At 27.6% G+C, this 22,374-nt stretch overlaps 1 protein-coding gene across 1 annotated transcript in view; it reads right to left on the bottom strand.

Annotated features, from left to right (window-relative positions):
- Nucleotides 1-3,518: 3,518 nt before the first annotated feature.
- The window catches only part of LOC408934 (choline O-acetyltransferase), a 36,968-nt gene continuing 18,112 nt past the window's right edge, over nucleotides 3,519-22,374 (bottom strand). Inside the window, exons 2-10 of the mRNA XM_026441587.1 lie at nucleotides 11,050-11,222; nucleotides 9,718-9,898; nucleotides 8,633-8,807; nucleotides 7,441-7,670; nucleotides 6,820-7,031; nucleotides 6,519-6,641; nucleotides 6,177-6,354; nucleotides 4,203-4,403; nucleotides 3,519-3,794 (exon numbers count right to left, since the gene is read on the bottom strand). Of these exons, the coding sequence (XP_026297372.1) occupies nucleotides 3,585-3,794; nucleotides 4,203-4,403; nucleotides 6,177-6,354; nucleotides 6,519-6,641; nucleotides 6,820-7,031; nucleotides 7,441-7,670; nucleotides 8,633-8,807; nucleotides 9,718-9,898; nucleotides 11,050-11,198 (1,659 nt within the window). The 5' untranslated portion in view covers nucleotides 11,199-11,222 and the 3' untranslated portion in view covers nucleotides 3,519-3,584. The remainder of the gene's footprint in view (nucleotides 3,795-4,202; nucleotides 4,404-6,176; nucleotides 6,355-6,518; nucleotides 6,642-6,819; nucleotides 7,032-7,440; nucleotides 7,671-8,632; nucleotides 8,808-9,717; nucleotides 9,899-11,049; nucleotides 11,223-22,374) is intronic.

Here is a 22,374-nt window from a genome sequence, read left to right as displayed (position 1 = left end):
GGAACCAGGACAATTCCTCGTATTATTCGAAGATTTATTCTACGTTAAATCAAAGCAAAATTGCTTAGACTTTGAATATAAAACTCCTGATTTAATGTAATAAGATTTCATATTTTCAAACAATCATGATTTAACGACAATATATATGAATAAAACTCTGTTTTCGATAAAACATTTACGTTTTAGCATGTGAAAACTTTGCTAAACCTCAATGACAATCCTAAAACACGTGTATTTGCACAGTGAAAATAGTATATAATTTATAACAAAGCTAACAAACAGCTTCGTAAAATATGAATAATTTCAACAGATGTGCCACAGGATGTAACATGTGTTACACTATGTATATAATGTATATAAATGTGTATATATAATTTTTCTATCTATAATAAATTACAATAAATTATAATAGTTTGATATAATAGGATGAGTGTATATAACGATGTCACTGAGAGTAGCGCCGACCAATTAATATTTCCATATCTTGGGAAAAAAATCGTATTTGACAGAACATGGTATATAAGAAAAGTAGCATTAATACAGTAGTAGTTAATTAGACGTAGAACTTTAATGTGATAGAGAGATAGAGCTATTGTCAACGTTTGCTTGCCTATTAAAGAAGAGCAAACCGCTGACCTATCTAAGAATTGGACAAGAGTTTACTGTGCGGGCGCCAACACACGAATGATTGGCCACGTTTAGAATGCGTTGCGACAGACGAGATCCGTGCGCTAGAAATTTTTTCTCTATCTTATCGAATTATTTAATTTTTCAACTTCTATTTGTATATTCTGTCTCTTTATTATGTTTTTATCATCACACCACGAAATAAGTTTAAATCATGAATTTTTAAAACTTTTATAATTGATATTTTTTGTTTTTATAATTGAGAATAATTTTATAATTTTTATCTGATATATTTATTAAACATATTTTTTATCTTAAACATATTTAAAGTTTTGTATTTTATATTTATCTTTTGTTAAGAAAAAAAGATTTTTACAATTTATAAAATATATATTCTAATAATAAAAATAAATAAATAAATTATACAAATTATATGAAAGAAGAGTATAAAATAGAGTATAAAATATGTTTCATTATAATCAAAATCTTTAAGTATTTCATTGCTACATAATATTATTATGATTTTTTGTAGTTTTAAGATACTTATTCCTAACATAGTTTCATTGATAATATTTTTAATAACTACATATTGTAGAATATTAAATATATAAAAATTGGAATTATCAGTAACATTATAGATAAGGATAAGAAATATTTGCATATTCATTTTTCGACAAAAGTGATTGAAATATTATTTTTTTGAATATATTTTTATGTATCTGTAACATTTGTAAATCTTAAATAAAATATTCACGAAAACAAATAATTTTCTATCTACAAATTGAATTAAAAAAGTTTTTATATTCCTATTTGAAAGTGTATTGAAGAAACTTTGCCAAGTAAACTTTTCTTGCGAGACAGAATATTATATTTCAAATACATGTTTTTTCATTTCAATTACATGCATAGGTAGTCAATAAGATATACGCATCATAATGAAACAATAAAACAACAATAAAATCCATAGAGAGTCCTCATAGAGAGCCAACAATAAAAGAAAATTTTAATATTTTTTAAACATATTAATATATCTTTTTTAATAAAGCTATATATTGTAAGTAAATATCTTATTAACATTTTTGTATTTCTTAGAAATAGATTCTAAATATCACTAACTAATCATTCAATTACACTTATATATCATTATAGAATACTTAAAATCTGTTAAAGCACCGATAGTTCAACAATAATCAATTAATGATTAGAAGTTAACTATTATTCAAAGTGCGTTATTGAAAGTAGCATAATTGATTTTTCTTTTTCTTTAACAAGATGAGTCAAAACATTATGTAACTCTGCGAGAAAAAGTATATTCATATATGATTTAAAAATGAAATATATCATCTTTTATCATAAAAACTATTCCAATAACAACGCACATTATTAATTTATAATTAAAATCAAAAGCCATATGAAATTAACAAAATTGTTAGATTTCAGAGGAAAGAAACTTCCAGCGCTCGGACATTACTGTTATATAAACGTTCGAGGATTTTCATAACATACACAGAGGACTAGAGTTTTACAATAACTGATTGATCTAAGTATATAGTTGTATATTGCCTACTACACGCAGCGACTACCGTTTAAACATTTTCGTTACAATTTGTTCAGGCTAGGTCGCCAATTATTAGATAAATATTTGTATGTGTGTGTGTTTTTTTTTTCAACAACGGAGAACAAGATTCTAGTGATTTGCATAATTTGCAAAGAATTCTTCAATTTTATTAATAATTAAATATTACAGATGACTATGTATTAATTAACTAATAGAGTGATCTATAAATGTGATATCTTTATTATATTGCATGTATTAGAAAATTTTATTAATTAATTTATAATTTATTAAAATAAATTGTGCCATTTTATGAAAAATTCTTTCCTCTCTTGTATTCAAACAAAATATATAATAAGAAATTTTTTTAAACAAAATACTGTTTTTAATATATAACATTTACCGAGAGTGTTCATTATAATATTTTATTATTATTAATATTTTAAAAAAGAATAAAATACATTTTATTAAGTTATATGAAAATATTTTATTTTGTGAAAAATTTTTTTTTTAAATGGCACAATTTATTTGCAATTTTTATTCATAGATATATGGATGGAATAGGAAAAGAAAAAAAAACAAAACAAAACAAGACAAAATATTATTACAAAAATAAAGAAAATAATATCTATCCGGTTTATTATTGAAATATTAATATTAAGCTAAATAAAAAGCTATTTTTTTTATTTCTAACAAAAACAAGATTTGTTACAACAAGAATTATACGTTAACAAGATTTATACGTAATATATAAATTTATCTAACAATAAAATGTATTCGTTAAAAATAGATTGTTTAAAATGATAAATTTTGGTTAAGATATTTAGATATGTCTTTGCATACTTATTTCCTTTTTTTAATTTAGAGATAATGTATCATATCTAGTAAATTGTGCGAGTTCAAATACTTACACGTAAGTTTGTATATAGTAAATTTTAAGTAGATCTAATGTAAATATATCATTTCAAACACCTACTATCAATACTACGATAAATACTTTTCATAACAAGCTTAAATATGCCTCGTTTCGATATGATTTCCAATTTGGAACATTTTTTTTTTATTCCTAACTAATAACATTTACTGCTCAACTATCGAAAAAACTAGTATATAACTATGTTTGAAGAATTCATTCGTGGCAGAGTCGACACAAATTGAATTAATTTTTTAACTTTAAACTATTTAATATTTTATTATAATATACTTTCTATGCAATTATCTTAACTGTATTATTCTAAAAACAATAAATATAAAGCGAAACAAGATGTAAAATGTTAACAATTATCTAAAAATAAAAAAGAAAATCGCTTTGAATTCTTTTTTTTTTTTTTTGCAATTATTGCCTTCTTTTATAGTTATGAATATTTTTCTTTCAAAGCTAATTCATCCTTTAATTGTCCGTTTATCTTTGATTCGCCTTGTTCAACATATCTGCCATATCCCGCAAGCTTTGTTCGAGCGTTTGAGCGAATCGTGTCGCGTTTGTTTTACCATCACTATGAAAAGCGGACACCGAAAATATGAAACCATTGCTTCTGAGATTATAAGCGCAACCATAACCATCTGGAACAACTGGCCCGTATCCGATGATGGCATCATTTTTCGAAGTTACCTACAATGGTTTTTGTCAATTTTGTATATTTAAAATATAATATAGATATATTAGAATCCATTATTTAAATTAAATGGAAGACAAATACGCAAGAAAAATGAAATTTATCATTATGAAACAGTTAAATATTAAATAATTTTCAAATATGAATATTTATTGAAATTGATTAATAAATTAATATTTACTTTGTTATAAAATCTTGTAATTTTATTTCTATTTAATAAGAAACTATTTATGGAATTATCTTAATAAATAATAATTGATCATGATGATTGTGTATTAAAAATTGTATTATATATTTATAATCATCATGTAATAATAATCTTTTTAAAAATAAGAAAGAATCCAAGAAGTATACACGAGAATCTTGAACATTGATTAATTGTTGATGACTAATTAGGTACTTACCTGTGATGTCGAGAGAGCAAAGTGATTCACTATCTTGTAAGCTTGATCCGTGAAAATATCCGGAACCGGTTCTCCAACTTCCTGCGCGGCATAACGAAGGCCCATTAAATGGTTGTCAATTCCATAACCATTTATGTTATCGTTCATTTCCTTAGTTTGTCTCTGTACTGCTAGGTCGAATAATTCCTTGATTCTTTCTTGCTGTAAATATAAATGGACCGTTTCATTTGCAAATAAAAGTAATGTATATAATATATACTGTTCAAAAGTTTGGAAACATTTTTGCATGAAATGAGAAATATTTTGTATATTATAAAAGTAATTATTTACAATAAATTTCTCTGTTTCTAAATTTTTGAACAGTGTATATCTTTATTATTTATTTTCATGCTAAATCAATCAATTATAGATCTTTATTGTTTTAAGTGGAAAATAATAATAAAATAGTAAAATTTGTATATAATGTAGTATATATATTGCAGAGAATATAGATTGTAGAGAATAATATTCTTCGTTAAAATATTACAAATCATTGTTGATTGTATATATTACTTAAAAAAATTATTTGAAACATTTAAATAGTAGCAATATATTTATATTGCGAAAAAGAAACAGAAAATGTGTTAGAGATTAATATTATAATTTATAAAGCAGTGCTTTCAAAATAGATAATTACAATAATTATGTTACAAGCGAGAGAAAAATTTCAAATTAAAAATACCATTTAAATAGAAATACTTATTCTTAATTTCATGCTGATAAAGTATAATTTCTTGCATACATGTTATCTCGTATCTAACAATTAAAATTTTAAACATAAGTATAATATATAAAAGTCGAATTCTGTAACGTTTTAATCATATTTTTTCTATTTTCAAAATAAATTTTTCACTTGTGTTATTTTGTTGAAAGATATAATAATAAGAAGAGTATATATATATATATATATATATATATATATATATACATATACGTTTCTTGATAATAAATCATTATTTTAATTTATTGTTTCTAAGAATTATGCATTACATATACGAGATATTCTGTATACAGTTTTATAGAACGAGCGTAACCATGGAGACATAGATTGTATCACCATATTAGGATAGAAAACTATACTATATATATGGAGGGAATGAATTTCATTATCGTGCATTTTCTATGAAGACTCGTGTAATTCCGGAGAACGAGATGGCTGAAATAACATCGTGATAAACGAGAAACAACAATCAACTAGCCGTGCCATTTTCCAAACGAGGGTGAATCGTGGAAAGAAAGCAAACGATAAACCCCTATGAAATTCGCCAAGGCCACTCGAGAGATCGTGCAAATACTTGAATGGGAAAAGGAACATTGGCTGATCTAATTGATTCCCTTTTTTTTTTATACTTTCTTTTCTTTATAACAAATCCCTTTTATTACTTTTATATTATTTATATTTATATTTACTATCTTTAATTGTGTGCAACACATAAAAGAATATGAAAAATATATTTATATTAACAAGTTACAGAGTATAATTATAACAATTTTGTATCACTGTTTTTGTATTTTGTTTGTTCATTCTGTAATTTCCTACTATAATATTATATATATATATTTCATTAAATAAAATTGAATCTGAAAGAAATAGAATATTCATTTCCTCTATAAATACAAAATTTCTTTCAATTTATGAATATGTACTAGTTTTCCTTTCATTTTTAGAATTATTTTCTAATAATGAAGAAAAATCATCTTATATATATTGAAATAATATATGATCTCAGATTCAATTTCAAATTTAATCAAAATTTTACGGATAAAAAAAAAGTTTATATGGATGTTTTGATTACGAGAATTAATAAGATGGATAACAATAAGATCATTATTTTCGAAATTGTCTCGTCTTCCGAATGTTATTCCGCCTTGTTATAAAAGACAAACTACAAAATACAGCCAAGTTTCAGTTACACTGTAAATGGTGAACTGAACTCTTTTGGTGCCTTCGTCTTGAGTGCTCTGTTGAGTTTGACTATCAGGATCCCCTTGGCACATTGCTTTCGCCCAGTTTAGAGCCTCGGGACTGGCCGCTCTGATACAATCAACCCTTCCTAGTGCGAATCTTCGAATACCCGCGCTTTCGTAAGTTGCTACTAAGTTTCCATGCAATCTACACGAAACGAGAAATATTTAGAAATATTAAGAACTAAAAGAAGATTCAAATTAAAAAAGTAGTACTATCTTGCAGATTTTTCGTAATATATAAAATTTGTATCTTTTCTTTTTTTATAGTTTTAATAAATACAAACATTTATTTATTTAAGAAGCGCTCACCTAAAATGTGTAAATTGTAGGGCTAGTTGTATATAAACATCCGGACTAATTTTATGCGATTTGATGAATTCCTTCGAATATTCTTGGAACCACAATATGCAAAGGTCCAAGTCTTCCACTAATCTGTATTGTTAATGTAATCATATGAAATATAATTTTAAGTATATTTTAATATAAAATGTGATAAATATTTGTCAAGCTATAAAAATAATTAAGGAATAAAAATTTATTTTCTACATTTCTTGTCTCTTCTTTTTCCAAACTTTCTTATATATATATATGTAGATGTATTGCGACTTACGCATCAAAAGATATCATTGCATCTCTGATATCGTTAAAACTTTGTTCGGATAGATGCCACTCGAGCTTTTCAGGTGCAGGCAAATGCGATGGAACGGTGTTTTCCTCGGGTGGTGACATGGCATCGACTTTCTCTGTTAATTCCTCGAATGTGATAAAAATCGCTGGACCTTCGCCAGCCGAATGTTCGTAATTCATGCCCCACATTCCGTCCTTGGATCGAACATTTTATCAAGAAACACGTATAATTGAATAAATTTGATTAAAAAGAATCTCTAATATTTAATTTATGATAGTTTTTATTATTTCAAAAAAAAAAATAAGAAATTTTAACAACAACGAAGTTAAAAAAAGGGGATGAAAAAATAATTATTACAAGAAGCATATTATAACAACTATATCCGTACAGGTATCTTTTCAAAGTTTTTTATTCACCTACGCGAAATCGACCTAGCAACTTGGATAAAAAAAATCGTTCAAATAGGAATAACTCGCTGGAACAGAAATAACATTTTATCGAGGAAAAGTTTCTGTTCCAATATTGAATTTGAATTTCCGTCTTAATCATCGTGGCTATAGTTATACTTTATATAGATATATATATATATGTGTGTGTGTATACCTTTCCAAGAATGGCGTGGAATGTTTTATCGAACCATCGATTCGCGCCCAAATGTCTGGAACCTCCGCCATGAAGAACGTGATGAAGTACGTTCGCGTAATCTCGATCATCGATCCATCGATCCTCTTTCTTCAGAGGATTGTTGAACGTCGCTGGTAATATATCATCGTCGATACACACCACGCACAGACATCTTTCCAACAATTCCAAATTGTGCCGATTTTGTTCGTCTGTAAAAAAATTCTAATACTTCTTTGCTTCTGACTATGTTTTTGTTTTTATTCATTTATTATTGCAATATTATTTTCATTATTTTTATATATTGTTATATTATTTAATTTAATAAACGTCGAAACTGGTTCAAAATCATGTCTTCACATGGTAATGCTTCATTGATAATTTTGTTATTAAGTTAATGTTGATTAATATCCTGTCTCAACATTTCTAAAAATTTTCTAATATTTCATATTACAAATTAAATATTTCTATAGAATATTTAGTAATTGAATCAATTATAATTTTTAAATATAGAATTTTCAATTTGCAAATAAATTAAATATATTTTCTAAATGCTCAATAATTTAATAAATATTTCAATAAATAATCTTTTATCAATTATATCTTTTGATATGATTATTCTTGGATAATAAATGATAATGATTAATAAAAAATTCGATGGACTTGGTTTTTGTTCGAAAAGAAGGAAGAAACTTGATGTTTTATCGGGTCATCGTTAACTCGTTTTACGTTCATTCGATTTGTAGGTCGTAGATTGTCGTTGGGTAAGATCGGGTTAGGGGGCTAATGGGAATATTGCGAATATTGGCGAGAGTAGAACAGCCGTTAATTATGGCCTAGAAGGGTACGTGGTGGAAGGGTTGCTGGAAAACTTGCAATGAGATTACTTTAACTGGTTGTAAATGCTATGAGTCACATTTTCACTTACGTGTTCATTTAGTTCATAATATTAAGAGCAAATAAACGTAAATGTATTCTTCTTTTAATAATGAGAGGAAATGAATAATTAAAATTACTTAAATAATAAATATATTTAATAAAATTTATAAACTTGTTTTATTTAAAGATTTTTATTTGCTTCATTTATTTGTGATATTGTAATTATTTTATCAACATTATTGTTGAATTAATTAATTATATTAATAGTAGAGTTATAATTAAAAATAATACGTACGTTTAAGTAATTCTTCCCTTGCCTTTGCCCAAGCTGGTCTCTTCATCGTTGTAAGGATACCAACTGGTGGAGTTCGAGGATCAGCTTTAGTTTCCATAATTTTTAAAATTTGTTGGGCCAATTCGGTTTCGGTTATACGGTCTCGATCAGGAGCTCTAACAGGAACGCTATAAAACTAAAAGAATATTATTTCGATTTATATTAGTCGAATTAAAAATTTATGTATCGTTACTCGTCGAATAAAAAACTTAAAGATGAATAATTGATGATGAATATAAATATTTTATTACACAAATTTATTTTATCGAAATTGATGTAATATTCGATATGAATATTTCAGAATAGATTCTTGTGACATTATCGTGACAATTGTCATTGTTTCTTAACGCAAGTTTCTTTCTCTTTATTTCTTTTTTCATTTTTCATTGTATATTTTTAATTTTTAAAAATTTTCAAATTTTTTTCAATTTTCTATTACTTTTAAATGAAAAATAATTTTATATTAATGAAAAACATTTTGAGATTATTAAAAATAATATTAAAAAAATGAAATGAAATGCTCGTGCAACTTACTTAATGTTGTATAATTTAAAATAAGTAAAACGTAGATGTAGAACAAATAGAACAGTTGATTTCAAGTGGTGTTTCTGTAAAATAAATATGAAATGAAATGAAATGATGGAAAATGAAAGAATAAAGAATTTCTAAACATTGAGAAATTGTTTATAAAAATTTATAATGTAATATACATACATGTGTATAACAAATAAAAATTTCAAATTCATGTTGGATATCATTTAAACAATTTTTTATGCAAAATCATGTTAAATCTTCTTATAAATATATCTTTCTTCTCTAAATAATTTTATTTGCAATTGTAAATAAATAATATATTGATAAATTTTACAAAAGGATTTAAAATAAGGAAATGTTTTTCACAAAATCAGAGAAAAACTGAATAATCTAATATCAATGAAATTAAATAACAAAAATAAAATAAATTTTTAGAAAAAATGTATACATATTTCATTATAATTTCATATTCAACTATATAGAAATCAAGCTTTAGAGTGTTAAAAACGTACCAGATTGTGATGAGCTACTATGATGTGATTCCCAGATGTAGTTCTATCAAGAATAATTTGTTCATCACCGTTTGCACCTGGTCGTCTGTATATCCGATACATTTGATAATGCTGAGCCATGCATAAAGGTTGCATACTCTTTCCATCTTTTGACTTCACTTCATCAACATCCAATTCGGATCTAAAATTAGAAAGGATTATCTTAAACAGTTTCGTTTCAAAATTCTAATTCTAATAGAAGAATTTTTTAACTTTCTAATGTATATATTTTTTGCTTTTTAAATTAGAAAGTAATTAATATTTATCTTCTATAGTTTTAAAGAAATTTTGCTATTTTGTATAAAACAAAAAATAATAAGTCCTTAAGTAGTTAGAAAAATATGATGAATATCAATAAATATCAATTACATTATTTAATTTTTTCCTTTTGCCTTTGATGCTATATTGAAAAGAATTGAAAAGAATTGAAAAGAATTTTTTAACAGCTATTAATAGAGAGTGTAATATCCTTTTCCTAGACATTCGTTCATTTTAAAAATACTACAAGTTAGAATCTACAATATTCTTTAACAAAAGAAATTTTCGTTAATTCCGGAAAAGAAAATAGGAGGCATTCGAAGTGGTTCCTTGGCGAGCGGATACAGGATACCGAGGGGTTTGAACCTTTCTGCAGGAGCATCCTTTGCGTTTTACTCGCGACGAGTCTCTTTACGGTCGTGTTCTATGGATCCTACAAGCCGGATTTCCTCGCAGACGTGCTCCCTCGTTAAATTGATTTCGGTGCGGCTTCTTTTTGTCCTCCGCTCCGCTCGAATCACCGTCTCGAATGACGGAGCTCCTTCCTTCGAGAGCTCACGCGCCTTCCATATGCGTTTGCCTTTCTTCTATCTCGGTTCCGACTGCTAAGCCTTCGTGTCGACTACGATTAGCTTAGTCAGCTTCTTCCAAGTAAGAGGGTTACGAGAAGGGTTCGAGGAGATTTTTAACAAAGATTTCGTTTCATTTCTTTCCATTCTTTCAGCTTGATTTATGTACTTATGTACTTTTAAGTAAATATATATCTGATTCTAAATTGTAAATTATACATATGTACAAGTTAAATATTGTTTGACAAAGAGATAAGGTGTCTATAGTTGTTAAAAATTGGAAATTGTTTTTAATATCTTATATTGTTTATACAATATATAGAATTTTAATATTTATGTATGAGTTGTAATATTTAATTGATTTATGATTAAATTTTATTTAATGTTATTACAATTAAATTTTTGTATGTAAATGGAAAAATAAAAATTTTGTATTATTTGTTTCAAAGATAATATATATTTTTACCTATCTAATATTTCTTGATAGTTAAGTAGCTCTGTTAGAAATCTGGCAAGGAATATGGCAGCTTCTTTTTGGTTGCTAAATGTTTTGGGCCTTGCTGCAAGGCCAGGATTACTATTAATTGGTAATGCCAGAGGCACAGACAGGTACATGTCATTTAACCACCAATCAGTTGCCTGTTAACAGATAAAAGAAGAATTTTTCAATTACAATAATGTATAAGTAAAATATAATATAATAAATAAATAATATATACAAATGGTTCATAATACAATTATCCATTTTTGTTTGCAAATTTTTTTGAAGAAAAATTGATTGTATATATTTTAATGAATATATTACATTTAATGAATATAATAATAGAATATAAATAGTTAATAATAGTTAATAAAATATGAATAGTTCTTTAAAAATTTTTTACCATTTTTTATCATTTTATGATGTATTTATTTGCCTTGATAATTAATTACAAATGAGATATAAACCATAACGAAAATATCCTGCTCTTGTTTAATCCATATTTAATGACGTGTCACGGTAATCCTCGTTGAAATTTGGAAAAAGTGTCAGTTTTGACAAGTACTGAACAGCGATTATCTTTAAATTCCCTTCATTATTGTCAGGCGACTCATCTGGTATTAAATACCGAATGCAAAATATCAGAATTATGTATTATATGATATTTATATACATATATGGAAGTCCACGCATAACATCATTATATTCAAAATTTCAAAGCAATAAAGACAATTGAAAAGAATCTTAAAAAAAAATTCTTTGAAAGTAGACAGATAAATTGTTTTATAATAAGAAGTTAATTTTTATTCCTACAATTTATTTTTCTCAATATTAGCTGTAATAAATAGCTTGAGTATTTTTCAGTGACAAAGTACTTTCAATTCATTGAAAGCCTATAATTAAGAAATATAAGTGCACGTTATATAGTATTTATATATATATGTATATGTAGCGTATAATATAGTAAAAAAAATTTACATACAAGTGCTTACATATGAGTTGCTTACCTCGCTTTAACGTTCATTTATTTTCGCATCCTGTTTTTTATTATAATCGTAAAATCATCTTAGTTCTATATTTTTTATATGTTTTTTTCATATTCAATTAGTAGCAAATTCTCTTTTGATTAAATACGATGATTCAGGAGAAGCATGACTCGATCATATTGCTGCACATTAATTAACGTACAAATTTGTTTTTTTAATGCCTTTCATTGCCATCAAATCGTTTACTTGTTTATTACCAATAAATTGAATTTTGTACACATTCGTAAAATACATATTTTTTATTATTAATACTTTTTTACAATTATTCATAATTATATATTTGTCTTCTAATAAATAAAGAGTTTAAAATAATATTTGTTTATACATATTATATATCATATCTAATCATTCTATTTTATTTATTTTTCTTTCAAGAGAGAAGAAATGTAAAAGAATAAAATAGATTTTTAAGTAATTTTTCACAATCTTATAAAATGATTCAAACTATTTTATTTTATTTTTATAATTATGTGTTAAAAATACTATGAAATGATATCTAATAATATCAGAAATTAATAAAATATTTCTTACTCTTTATTATATTATTTTTATTTTTATTTTCATCATTTTATTATTTACTTAGAATGTTTAAAATGCATTTATTTAGAAATGCTTGTAAAAATTAAAAAATTAAAAATTAATTCTGAAATTTATAATATCAGTGTTATCCTTTATAATGTTAAAGAATTGTTAATAGAGATTGAAATCTGATCTTAAATTCGTTTGAAATCCAGAATGCCTTTTTTCTTTTCATTTCATAAATTTTTTAACTCACTCACTCACTCAATTGATAATTGATTAATAATAACAATCTTATACTTTGTAAAAAAAATTCTATATATTTTTGAATATTACAATATATTTTATATATAGAATATATTTTTATCTTCTTCTTTTTTCTTTTCTTCCCAAAAATCTTCTTTTCCTAATTTTCCTAATACTTTCTCGATGTTTTCAAACATTGTTTTGTAAATAATAGAATTTCTATCACGTTTCTTTCACTACAGTAGCTTTATAAATTGTTTATGAAATCCATTTTGCCGATAAAGTAGGTAAAAATCGAAAAAATTGCAGATCAACGCCATCTCGCGTTTGGATCATCGAAGCTCCGACTTGTTATTAGCATAGTAGAATGTGCAAGGAGGTATTCGTGACGTCACAGATAAAAAAGGAGAGCAATATTGTGCGAAAAGGACAGAAAAAACGTGCCACTAACTTTGGTTATGCGGTTCCTGATACTATCTAACATGTCGGTAATGTAAATCATAGTTAATTAATAATTTTCTATTAAATTTCTATACTTTTAGATTCGTATTTCAAAGTTGAAACTTTAAATAACTTTTACATATCGATTTTAACATGAAATTCTTTCGAAATTTTAAAATTAATTATTTAATAAGGATTAATATGTTATATTAAATGACGTTACCGACACGTAACACTACATTGAAAATTAATTAATTTTTTATTTTCTATTAAAAATTTCTATACTTTTAAGCTTCCATTTCAAAGTTGAAGCTTTAAATTATTTTCACATATAAAATTTAACTTGAAATTTGTTTAAATTAATTATTTATAAACGATTAATATATCGCACGTGGAACGACGCATTGAATATTCAATTTTACATTTTCGATGTATTGAAACATATAATATTATTATTAATCGTTAACAAATGATTAATAAAAAAAGAATTTCACATTAAAATTGATACGAGAAATTTGTTTGAGATTCTAGCTTTAAAATTCATGCTTGAAAGTGTTAAAATTTTGCGTAGAATAATAATTAATGAATTTCCAATATGGCGTCTTCGATATGTTAAAACATATAAGGTATTAATCATTAATAAATAATTAATAGAAAAGGATTTCACATTAAAATTGATACGAGAAACTTGTCTGAGGATCTAACTTTAAAATGCATGTCTGAATGTGACGATATTTTCTGTAGAATATGAGTAATTAACGAAATTTCCTTAAAGTGATGGGAAATATTCTCTGTCCTTTTCGGATAATAGTGTTCTCTTTGTTTATGACTTCGCATACCTCCTTGCATATTCTGCTATGCTAATAACAAGTTGGAGCTTCGGCGATCCAAACGCGAGATGGCGTTGATCTTAAAGTTTACAACTTTATCGACAAAATGGATTAAAATTTAAAAAATTTATATTAAAATTATTACTTTTGCTATTTTAAAAATATGTCGTACATATTTTATTCATTTTATTTATAAATTGTCGCAAAATATTCACAAATATTCATCTAAATTATATTATTAAATATTTTGCTTACTTTTAAATCTTGTATATCCATCATAGTTTCGAGCGCTTAGCTGCGCATAGCGCACAATTGCGCAACCAGCGTGCAACACGATACGCTCGATGCGCGTTTTAAAGTAATTATTTCGCGCAAAAGATGGTTCGGATTATTTTTTTTCGATGTTTAATTCATTTCGCACAAATTTGTTGTAAATTCGTCGTAAATCGTAATGTAAGATGCTTAAAATTTGTAAATAATTAATAAAACGAATATTTAAGAATAATTTAAAATCAACGTTTGTAAATGCTTATTACAAGCTCATTGAAATTTAATATATGTGGTTATTAAAAAAAACAAAATAAATAATAATTTTATTATCGTATTAAAAATTTTTATATTCAAAATTTAATCAATAAAAAATTAACTTCTTCATATCACTTGTTCAATTTGTTCGTTTTCTTTTCTTTTTTAATTTAATTAAAAATACAAATTTAAGGAGAACGACAATGATTTTGACTTGGAAGAATTAATATCTCCATATAATGGAATCAATTCAAAATTCAATTCACAAATATAAATGTTGACGTGTGCAGACATTCTCCTAGGTTAAACTAAATAACTCCTACTAATCGTGTCGAGAAAGTATCATCTCGTGTATCATTGCAACATGCGCACCTGCATCGCAATGGGGATGCTGCACACGCAGTGTAAAAGCGTATCATACGCAAATCAGAGAAGATATCAATTTTTCGAGGGGAAAATTATGCGAGTAATACGTTTCGTATTTCTTATTTGACATTATGGATACATCATATCCACGTACTCTTTTAGAAACATTACTACTACTAATATCACATTGTCGTGTCACTTTGCACGCTGATTTCCGTTTATTTCAATGATTGGTAATGGATTTTGCAAGCTTTTTTCCCCCTTTTTCTTTCTCGATGTGGCAATTGAGGAGTGAAAGGTTTTTTTAATTGCTCGTATCTAACGAAATAATATGCAAATCTGATAGGGAGAATTGTTTTTATTAATTTGATTTGTAACGCATTTATCGTCTGTCGATATATGTTGGAGTTGGAGAATAATCAAATGCATTATACTCTCCTGATACAAAATCGAAAATTTACACGACAACTTTTATTTCAGAAAATTTTCCGTGCCATCTTCTGTCAATTTATATTCTTTTGATACGAAATCAAGATTTTTTTTTTTTTTTTTATAAAAAAATTTTATTCCAATTTACGATTGTAGGATATGGAAACAATAATACTTTTATATTTATATTTCAAACATAAATAATTTTAACATACAACTTCAAAAATTAATTTCAAAATAACGATATATTTACAATTTGAAAATTTATTGAAACGACGAGATTTGTATAAATACACGAATATCTTTTTACTCGATAAAAACACGTGTATCGTGATGTATCGTAATAATATTATTACCAAATACAGGAGTATTGAAAAAAAATCAAAGACTTTTATCTACAAGTTTTTTATTGTACATTTCTGCAAGAGGAATTGGTTGGTAACCAGAAAGCGTGTATTGAGACACATCTTTGGTAACGTGTTACGCCAGAAGAAGCACGTGCAACCGTTTTAGCAAAGGAGCAAGCAAAATGTAGGCGTAATCAAAGCGTTCTCGAAAGGATGTACATAAGGGTATAATAGATTTATTGGATATTCAACAGTATTCACAGAAATTATTTTAAAAACTCGATATTGGGATAAAGGATAAATCATTGTTACTACATATTGAACATACGTGTATATACTTTGTATATACTTTGTTCAAGTTTAATCCAAATGAAAAAAGAAATAGAATCATTTTAAGAGACTTTTAAAAGAATAATATATATATAACTCGAATAATTTATTATTATATATATATATATTTATACTACTATTAAAAATATTAACAGTCCATAAACGTTAATTATATTTTTACGCGAAAAAACGTGAACAATGATTTATTGGATATCTTCTATAAGATGATATAAAAATTGGTCATAAAAAAGTTTAATACTCGTCCGAAGAGTATCCATAAAACAGCGGATTATAATGGATCACAATGCTATATATTATCGTGCAAATATAATATAAATATAATATAAATATTGTATTTGTCATATAAATAACATTTCCAATAAAATCTCGTATGTAAAAAGATCAGCGGAAATAATAATAATGATAATAATTTTTATTTGCAAGTTTGATTAACGATCATCGCTCGTTGACAATGAAGCGAAGCGCGGTAAATCCTTCTTACCCGCGTTAATCTTTTCCACCTATCTCCGCTCCGGTTCTCCCTTTTGGCATCGAAACCCACGATCCATTACGAAACGAAGTGTGTTTCGTGAGGATTTGTGAGCATCTCCTCCGACTTAATGAGACGTCGTTACGCGTAGCCGATCTCGTGCAATATGAATTACCTATTGAACCAGTTTTGCGATACGCGATGCACGAGGCCCGTGATCCTTTCGATCTTGCGTCGATAAATTTCGTCATCCAGATATTCACTGACAGTTCCAGACAACGGGTAATGACGAGGATTTTTTTTTACAACACCACTTTCGCTTCCACTTTCATTTTCAGCTTTTCTATAGTTTCATCATCGGTATGATAGTTTTATTCTGTTTTATCGATCGAGCGGCGCAGATGTTGTTTTGACTAGCGATTCGCTTTTAATTTTCCACCGAATATTAGGACTGAAATGAGAACTATGATAACTTTGTATTAATTTGCATTAAATCTCTCTTTATCTTTTTAAATATTTCTTCTCAATTTCCAAATTATTAATAACATCTCATTTTATTCTATCTGATTTAAAAATGTTGATATTAATTTGATAAAAAAAATTCATTTAAATGCTATATCATTTGTATATTATTTTCTTTCTATTCTTGCCACGAGTAATTTCATATGATATGTTTTGTTATCCCATGTTAATACATCCATATCCACTTAATGCGAATGTTTAATTCATCTTAAATATGATATCATCATTAATCTTGATTGATGATTTCTCGTCATTCTTTAAATTGAGAACTTCTTTTATGAAGCTTCTTTCGTAATCGATTCGTTAACGATTATCTCTATCGCATATTTTTCTCTTCTTCAGGAAAGCATATAACATTAAAATATTAATGATATTAAGTTCATTTATCATTAAACCAACTGAAAAGTAGAGGATAATATGGAAATATCAAAGATAAATAATCTTATTGCTCGTTTATCTTCGTTCTCTTCGCGAAACAGGAAATGACAAGGCAAAAGAAATTTAATCATGTTTCCATTCGTAGCGTATAATCTTTATCTTTTTCTTCATTTTATTAAATAGCTCGACATTAATTTGATTGATTGATCATTATTAGAGATAGAAATGAAAGTAGAACGAACTCGAATTATCAAATTAAATAAGGATAATATCTTTTCTCGTGTCCGATTGAAAAATTAAATTCTCTTATTTTCTAATAATATTTTATTTCATTCTTTACGAATGAAAAATTAGATTCAGATTTCATTTTCTCTATAATATTTTTCCCTAATTCTTTTCTAATATCGATTTTTCTATTTATTTTTCTATTTTGTATTTATTTTTTTCTTTCAAACACTTAAACCTGGATTAAAATAACTCCATGGTTCGAATAAAGGCAAAATAATTTTCAAACCTGTGCTAAAAAAAAAAAAACTAGTCCACGTACAATGCGCGACATCCTGCACGTTTTAATAATAGATCTTTCGCCGTGAGAAGATTCTGCAAACGGATCGTACACGTTTCTGATGAATGTTATCCCGAGCTGGTGTTCTGTAATAGCGGGCACGAAAGTATGTAAGTAGTTCAACAGAGTGCAGGTGGAATTGTACGAGGAGAGTTTCGTGCGATGTAGGTAAGTACTTGCTTTATTTCGAAGTGCCGTGTTAGAAACGGTTAATGCAATAACCGGCGAATGATTGGAATATCCTTTCGATATCCTCCTCGATACGCGCGTATCTTTCGTTTTGCAACAATGCTTAATGATTAAATTGTCACTCGTTTCAAAATAATTCTGTCCTAAGAATCTTGTTATAATTTTGAAGAAAGAAAATAATAATAATAATATAATATTTTTCGTGATAATAAGTTAAACTTTCTATTCATTTTCTTTCTCCTTTTTTTTTTTTTGCAATTCATATCGATTACAATTAATCTAACATTCGTAACCGATTTTTACCTTGTAAAAAATCGGCCGATCGATGGATATAAATAATTATTGGAAGATCTTGTGTCATTGTTCTTCGATTATTCCACGGTGTATAATGGTATAATGATATAATGGCATATTTAAACGATTATGTAATCGCATTACAAAATCGGTTTTGATTCATCGACTATGGATCTATTGTCGAGTCATCCCCGTGAAGATTGCGGACAGCCATGAAATCTTCTTTGACCCATCTTATGGCAAATTATGACATAAGCTATTTTTGCCTATAAAGACTCTGAGCCGTGAGATAATATTAAAACATTCACAGTGTAATTCACTAAGAGTTTTGTACACGGTTCGAATCATCGTGTTACACGTAATAGGCATTATCGAGATTACAAAAGCCTCCGAAAACAATTGTGCGTTTCCTTGTTAGAAAATGCAACTTATGTATCCGTTGTTATGTTAAATAACTTCTTCTTTCGTTTTTTTCGTCTTAACTCACTATTTTATTAATATTTATTGAGTAACTAACTATCGATTTTTATATTGAGCAACTACTTCTTACTCTTCTCTTGCGTGTTAAATAACTAACTAATTTATCAAAAATTGTTGTTGTTAAATCGAGAGTATTCGTGTAACATGATTTCATCAATTGATTCTGTACAATTTTATTATCATTATATTTATAAGATAATATATTTAAATGGACATTTAAGTTTAATTCTCGATATTTATATAAGAAATAGAAGAATCAAAAGAAGACCTTTCTTTTAATCCTTTCACGAACGAATACGTGGCTTAATCGAATGAAAATACTCGAAAGCAATTCTCTCAATTCTTCGGGAAATTTCTGACTGGGCATCGAGCACAAGTGGAATCACTAAGCTCGGAGACATCAACCCTCGTTCATCGAAGTTCACGGGGGTGGGTGTCAAGTTACGGAGATTTCAACAGAAGCTCGAACACGATACCACATTCACCTCTCTCTCTCTCTCTCTCTCTCTTCAACCGATTATATCCTCCTTCTCACTTTTCTTTCCTCCTCTCTTTTTCCTCCACCCCAGAAATATTCATATATCTATCTTTTTCTCGATCGTTAACGATTAATTTTTCGTTAATTTCTCTTCTCAATTTTCTTCCTTCCTCCCGGATATTTCTCGTTTCTTTGTCTTTTGCACATGCAATACGTACGTACGTACGTACGTATTATACAATAACTGAGACTCTCTCTGTCAGCGCAAACTCGGCGTTATCGACCACTCGGCGGGACACGGCCACGTTTGTGTACCTTCGTGCCAGTGGTTTCCAAAGTGCACCTCTGCACACCTCTGCACACCTCAAACGGATTCAACGGAACGGACCTTGATAATCCTTTTGCATTTCACATTTTTTTTTTTTCCTCCTCTAGACTTTTTTTCTCTCTTCTCGTGGTTTGGAATTGTTCGTGGACCATTGGAACAGGCTCGAAAAGAAGGGGTTCTATTGTTAGGATTTATTATTCCAGATTTGTTTCTTCTTCTTGGAATTTTTTTTCGATCCAAGTAAATTTCTGGAGGACGATAAATATCAAATTCGTATTAATTTATCATTCTTCCACATTTATTCCAAAAACAGAATAAATAATAAAAAAAAAAAATGAATATTTACCTTTCTAATTAATTCTCAAAAACGGTTGAATATGTTCGTAGAACGAGTTTGTAAAACCCGCAGTTTATCGTACAGGAAATATTCGAGGGTTACGATGAGGGTTAATGATCGATAGGGTTCGAGTTTGGATTTCCATCGATTTCTGCGAAACCTTTTGTACGACAGGACACGACCCACCGTTTTCACCACGTGGCTAATGAAGTATCGCGTTAAACGGGAAACTCGACACCTCGGAGAGAGAGAGAGAGAGAGAGAGAGAGAGAGAGAGAGAGAACGTGAGCGCAAAAAGGATGGGAGACGCAGTTTGACAAACCGGGGTCGAACCAATCCAGCGTTGATTATCGGATCCTCTGAATTAGTTGCTTGACAACTTTGAGTTTCGAACTTTTTGAGTGAGTTATGTTTGGTTTCTTAAGATTTTTTTTCTTTATATCTCAATTTAAAATCAATTATAATCGAACGTAATGAAAATTTAAGTTAGGTTTTTTTTTTCTTCAAAGAAAAATGATATCTCGTGTTAACCCAATTGAATCTGGTTTTGTATCTAGAGAGAACATTGCAGCATTTTTCTGCAATGAAAATATTGAAAATTTATGCGAGGAGGAAATTGAATGTTGTATAACCAAGAACCATTTCTTGGAAGTATTGTTTCTTTCCCTCGTTGGAGAAAAATAAGAAAATGTTTGGATAACAAAATTCTTCTTGCAGTATGTATTATTCTTTGAGGAAATATAAAAACATTAAAAATTAATTGAAAAATTTATATTACAGCGTTTTCTTTTTCCCCTCCTCATTGTTATTCTTTACAGGATTCGAGAAACAACAAACTTATATTTAAAAAAAGAAAATGAATTGTAATATATTCCTTCTTTTTACTTTTAAAATATATACTTCAAACTTTATTCACTTCGAAACATAAAACGTAACGTAATAAAGAATCCGTTATATCGTTACGCAAAAGGAAACTTTTTAACATTTTTTTACACGTTTTTGATCCATTATTGCAAAGGATTAATATTGCGAGGCAATTTAAATCGTTTCGAAAGAAAATTAAATATTTTATTCGATACTTGTTCGAAATCGATTTATATTCAAATATTGTAGAACTATTTGATTTCGACGCTTTACGACATGCATTTAGCTCGAGCGAGATTGGATTTTGCGGAGCAACTGATATGCCGTAACACGGCACGGCATTTCGTATCGCACGGTTGCCTATCTACAGGCGTTTCCTTACAGGCAAAGTTAAATTACTTAAATAATAAAATAAAGCGCGTCAATTTTTGCGCGTCAACTTTTCCATTCGTTTAGAAAACTTTCCAAAGATATTCCATAAATATTATAATGATGTCTTGAATACTTTCAGTCTATGGACTTTTCAGAGTTATCGATTATTACGATCGCAGTACGTAAACGTTCTTCCATTCGAAGGAATCACTATTGAAATCACCAGCATCGCGTACGTGACGGTAATGCTTATGTTACGTGTTTCTACGTAGCAATTGGACCCACGTTGGATCGATCGTGGAGACCTCGACGAGGAGACTTCGACAGCGTTCAGGGATTCCTACTGACCCACGATGAAAACAGGATCAGAAAGTTTCTCGTTTCTCGTGGCAACTCGGCATCCACGGAGATTAACTAAGCGTGCGTCGTTCAATCTTCTTCGAAAATCTTCGAATTAATTTTCTTCCTTCCTTCCCTTCGTCTGACCATTTATTGATCCTTTTCACTTTTGTAATATCGAATTTTATTCTTCGCTAGTGTATCGTTTTAATTTCCTTGCATTTGAGGAAGTGTTAATGATATTTCTTATTGAGACGTTTGTCTATTTTATTTTTTGTTTGTTTTTTTATACGGGTTAAAGAAATATAAATTGAACACCGTGTATGAGAAATGGAAATTTTTAAATAATTCATATTTTGCAAATTTTGTACATTGGGTAATTTATACAGGTATTTGTCACGTTTATATTTTATGCAATGTATATTTTGTTCTGTAAAGATAATGTCATTGATAATAATTTATTATTATTATTAATGAATGTTTCGCATACATTTGTATTAAAATTTTCTCGAAAGATAACAAAGAGATATATAGTTTTATCCATTCATATGTAAATACATGTTTCGAGAATTTTTAATTAATTGTTATGAATTTC

Source organism: Apis mellifera, linkage group LG7, assembly GCF_003254395.2.
Source record: "Apis mellifera strain DH4 linkage group LG7, Amel_HAv3.1, whole genome shotgun sequence".
In the NCBI taxonomy this organism is placed as follows: domain Eukaryota; kingdom Metazoa; phylum Arthropoda; class Insecta; order Hymenoptera; family Apidae; genus Apis; species Apis mellifera.
The sequence above is the reverse complement of the archived record's forward strand: the minus strand, read 5'-3'. Positions and strand labels throughout refer to the sequence as shown.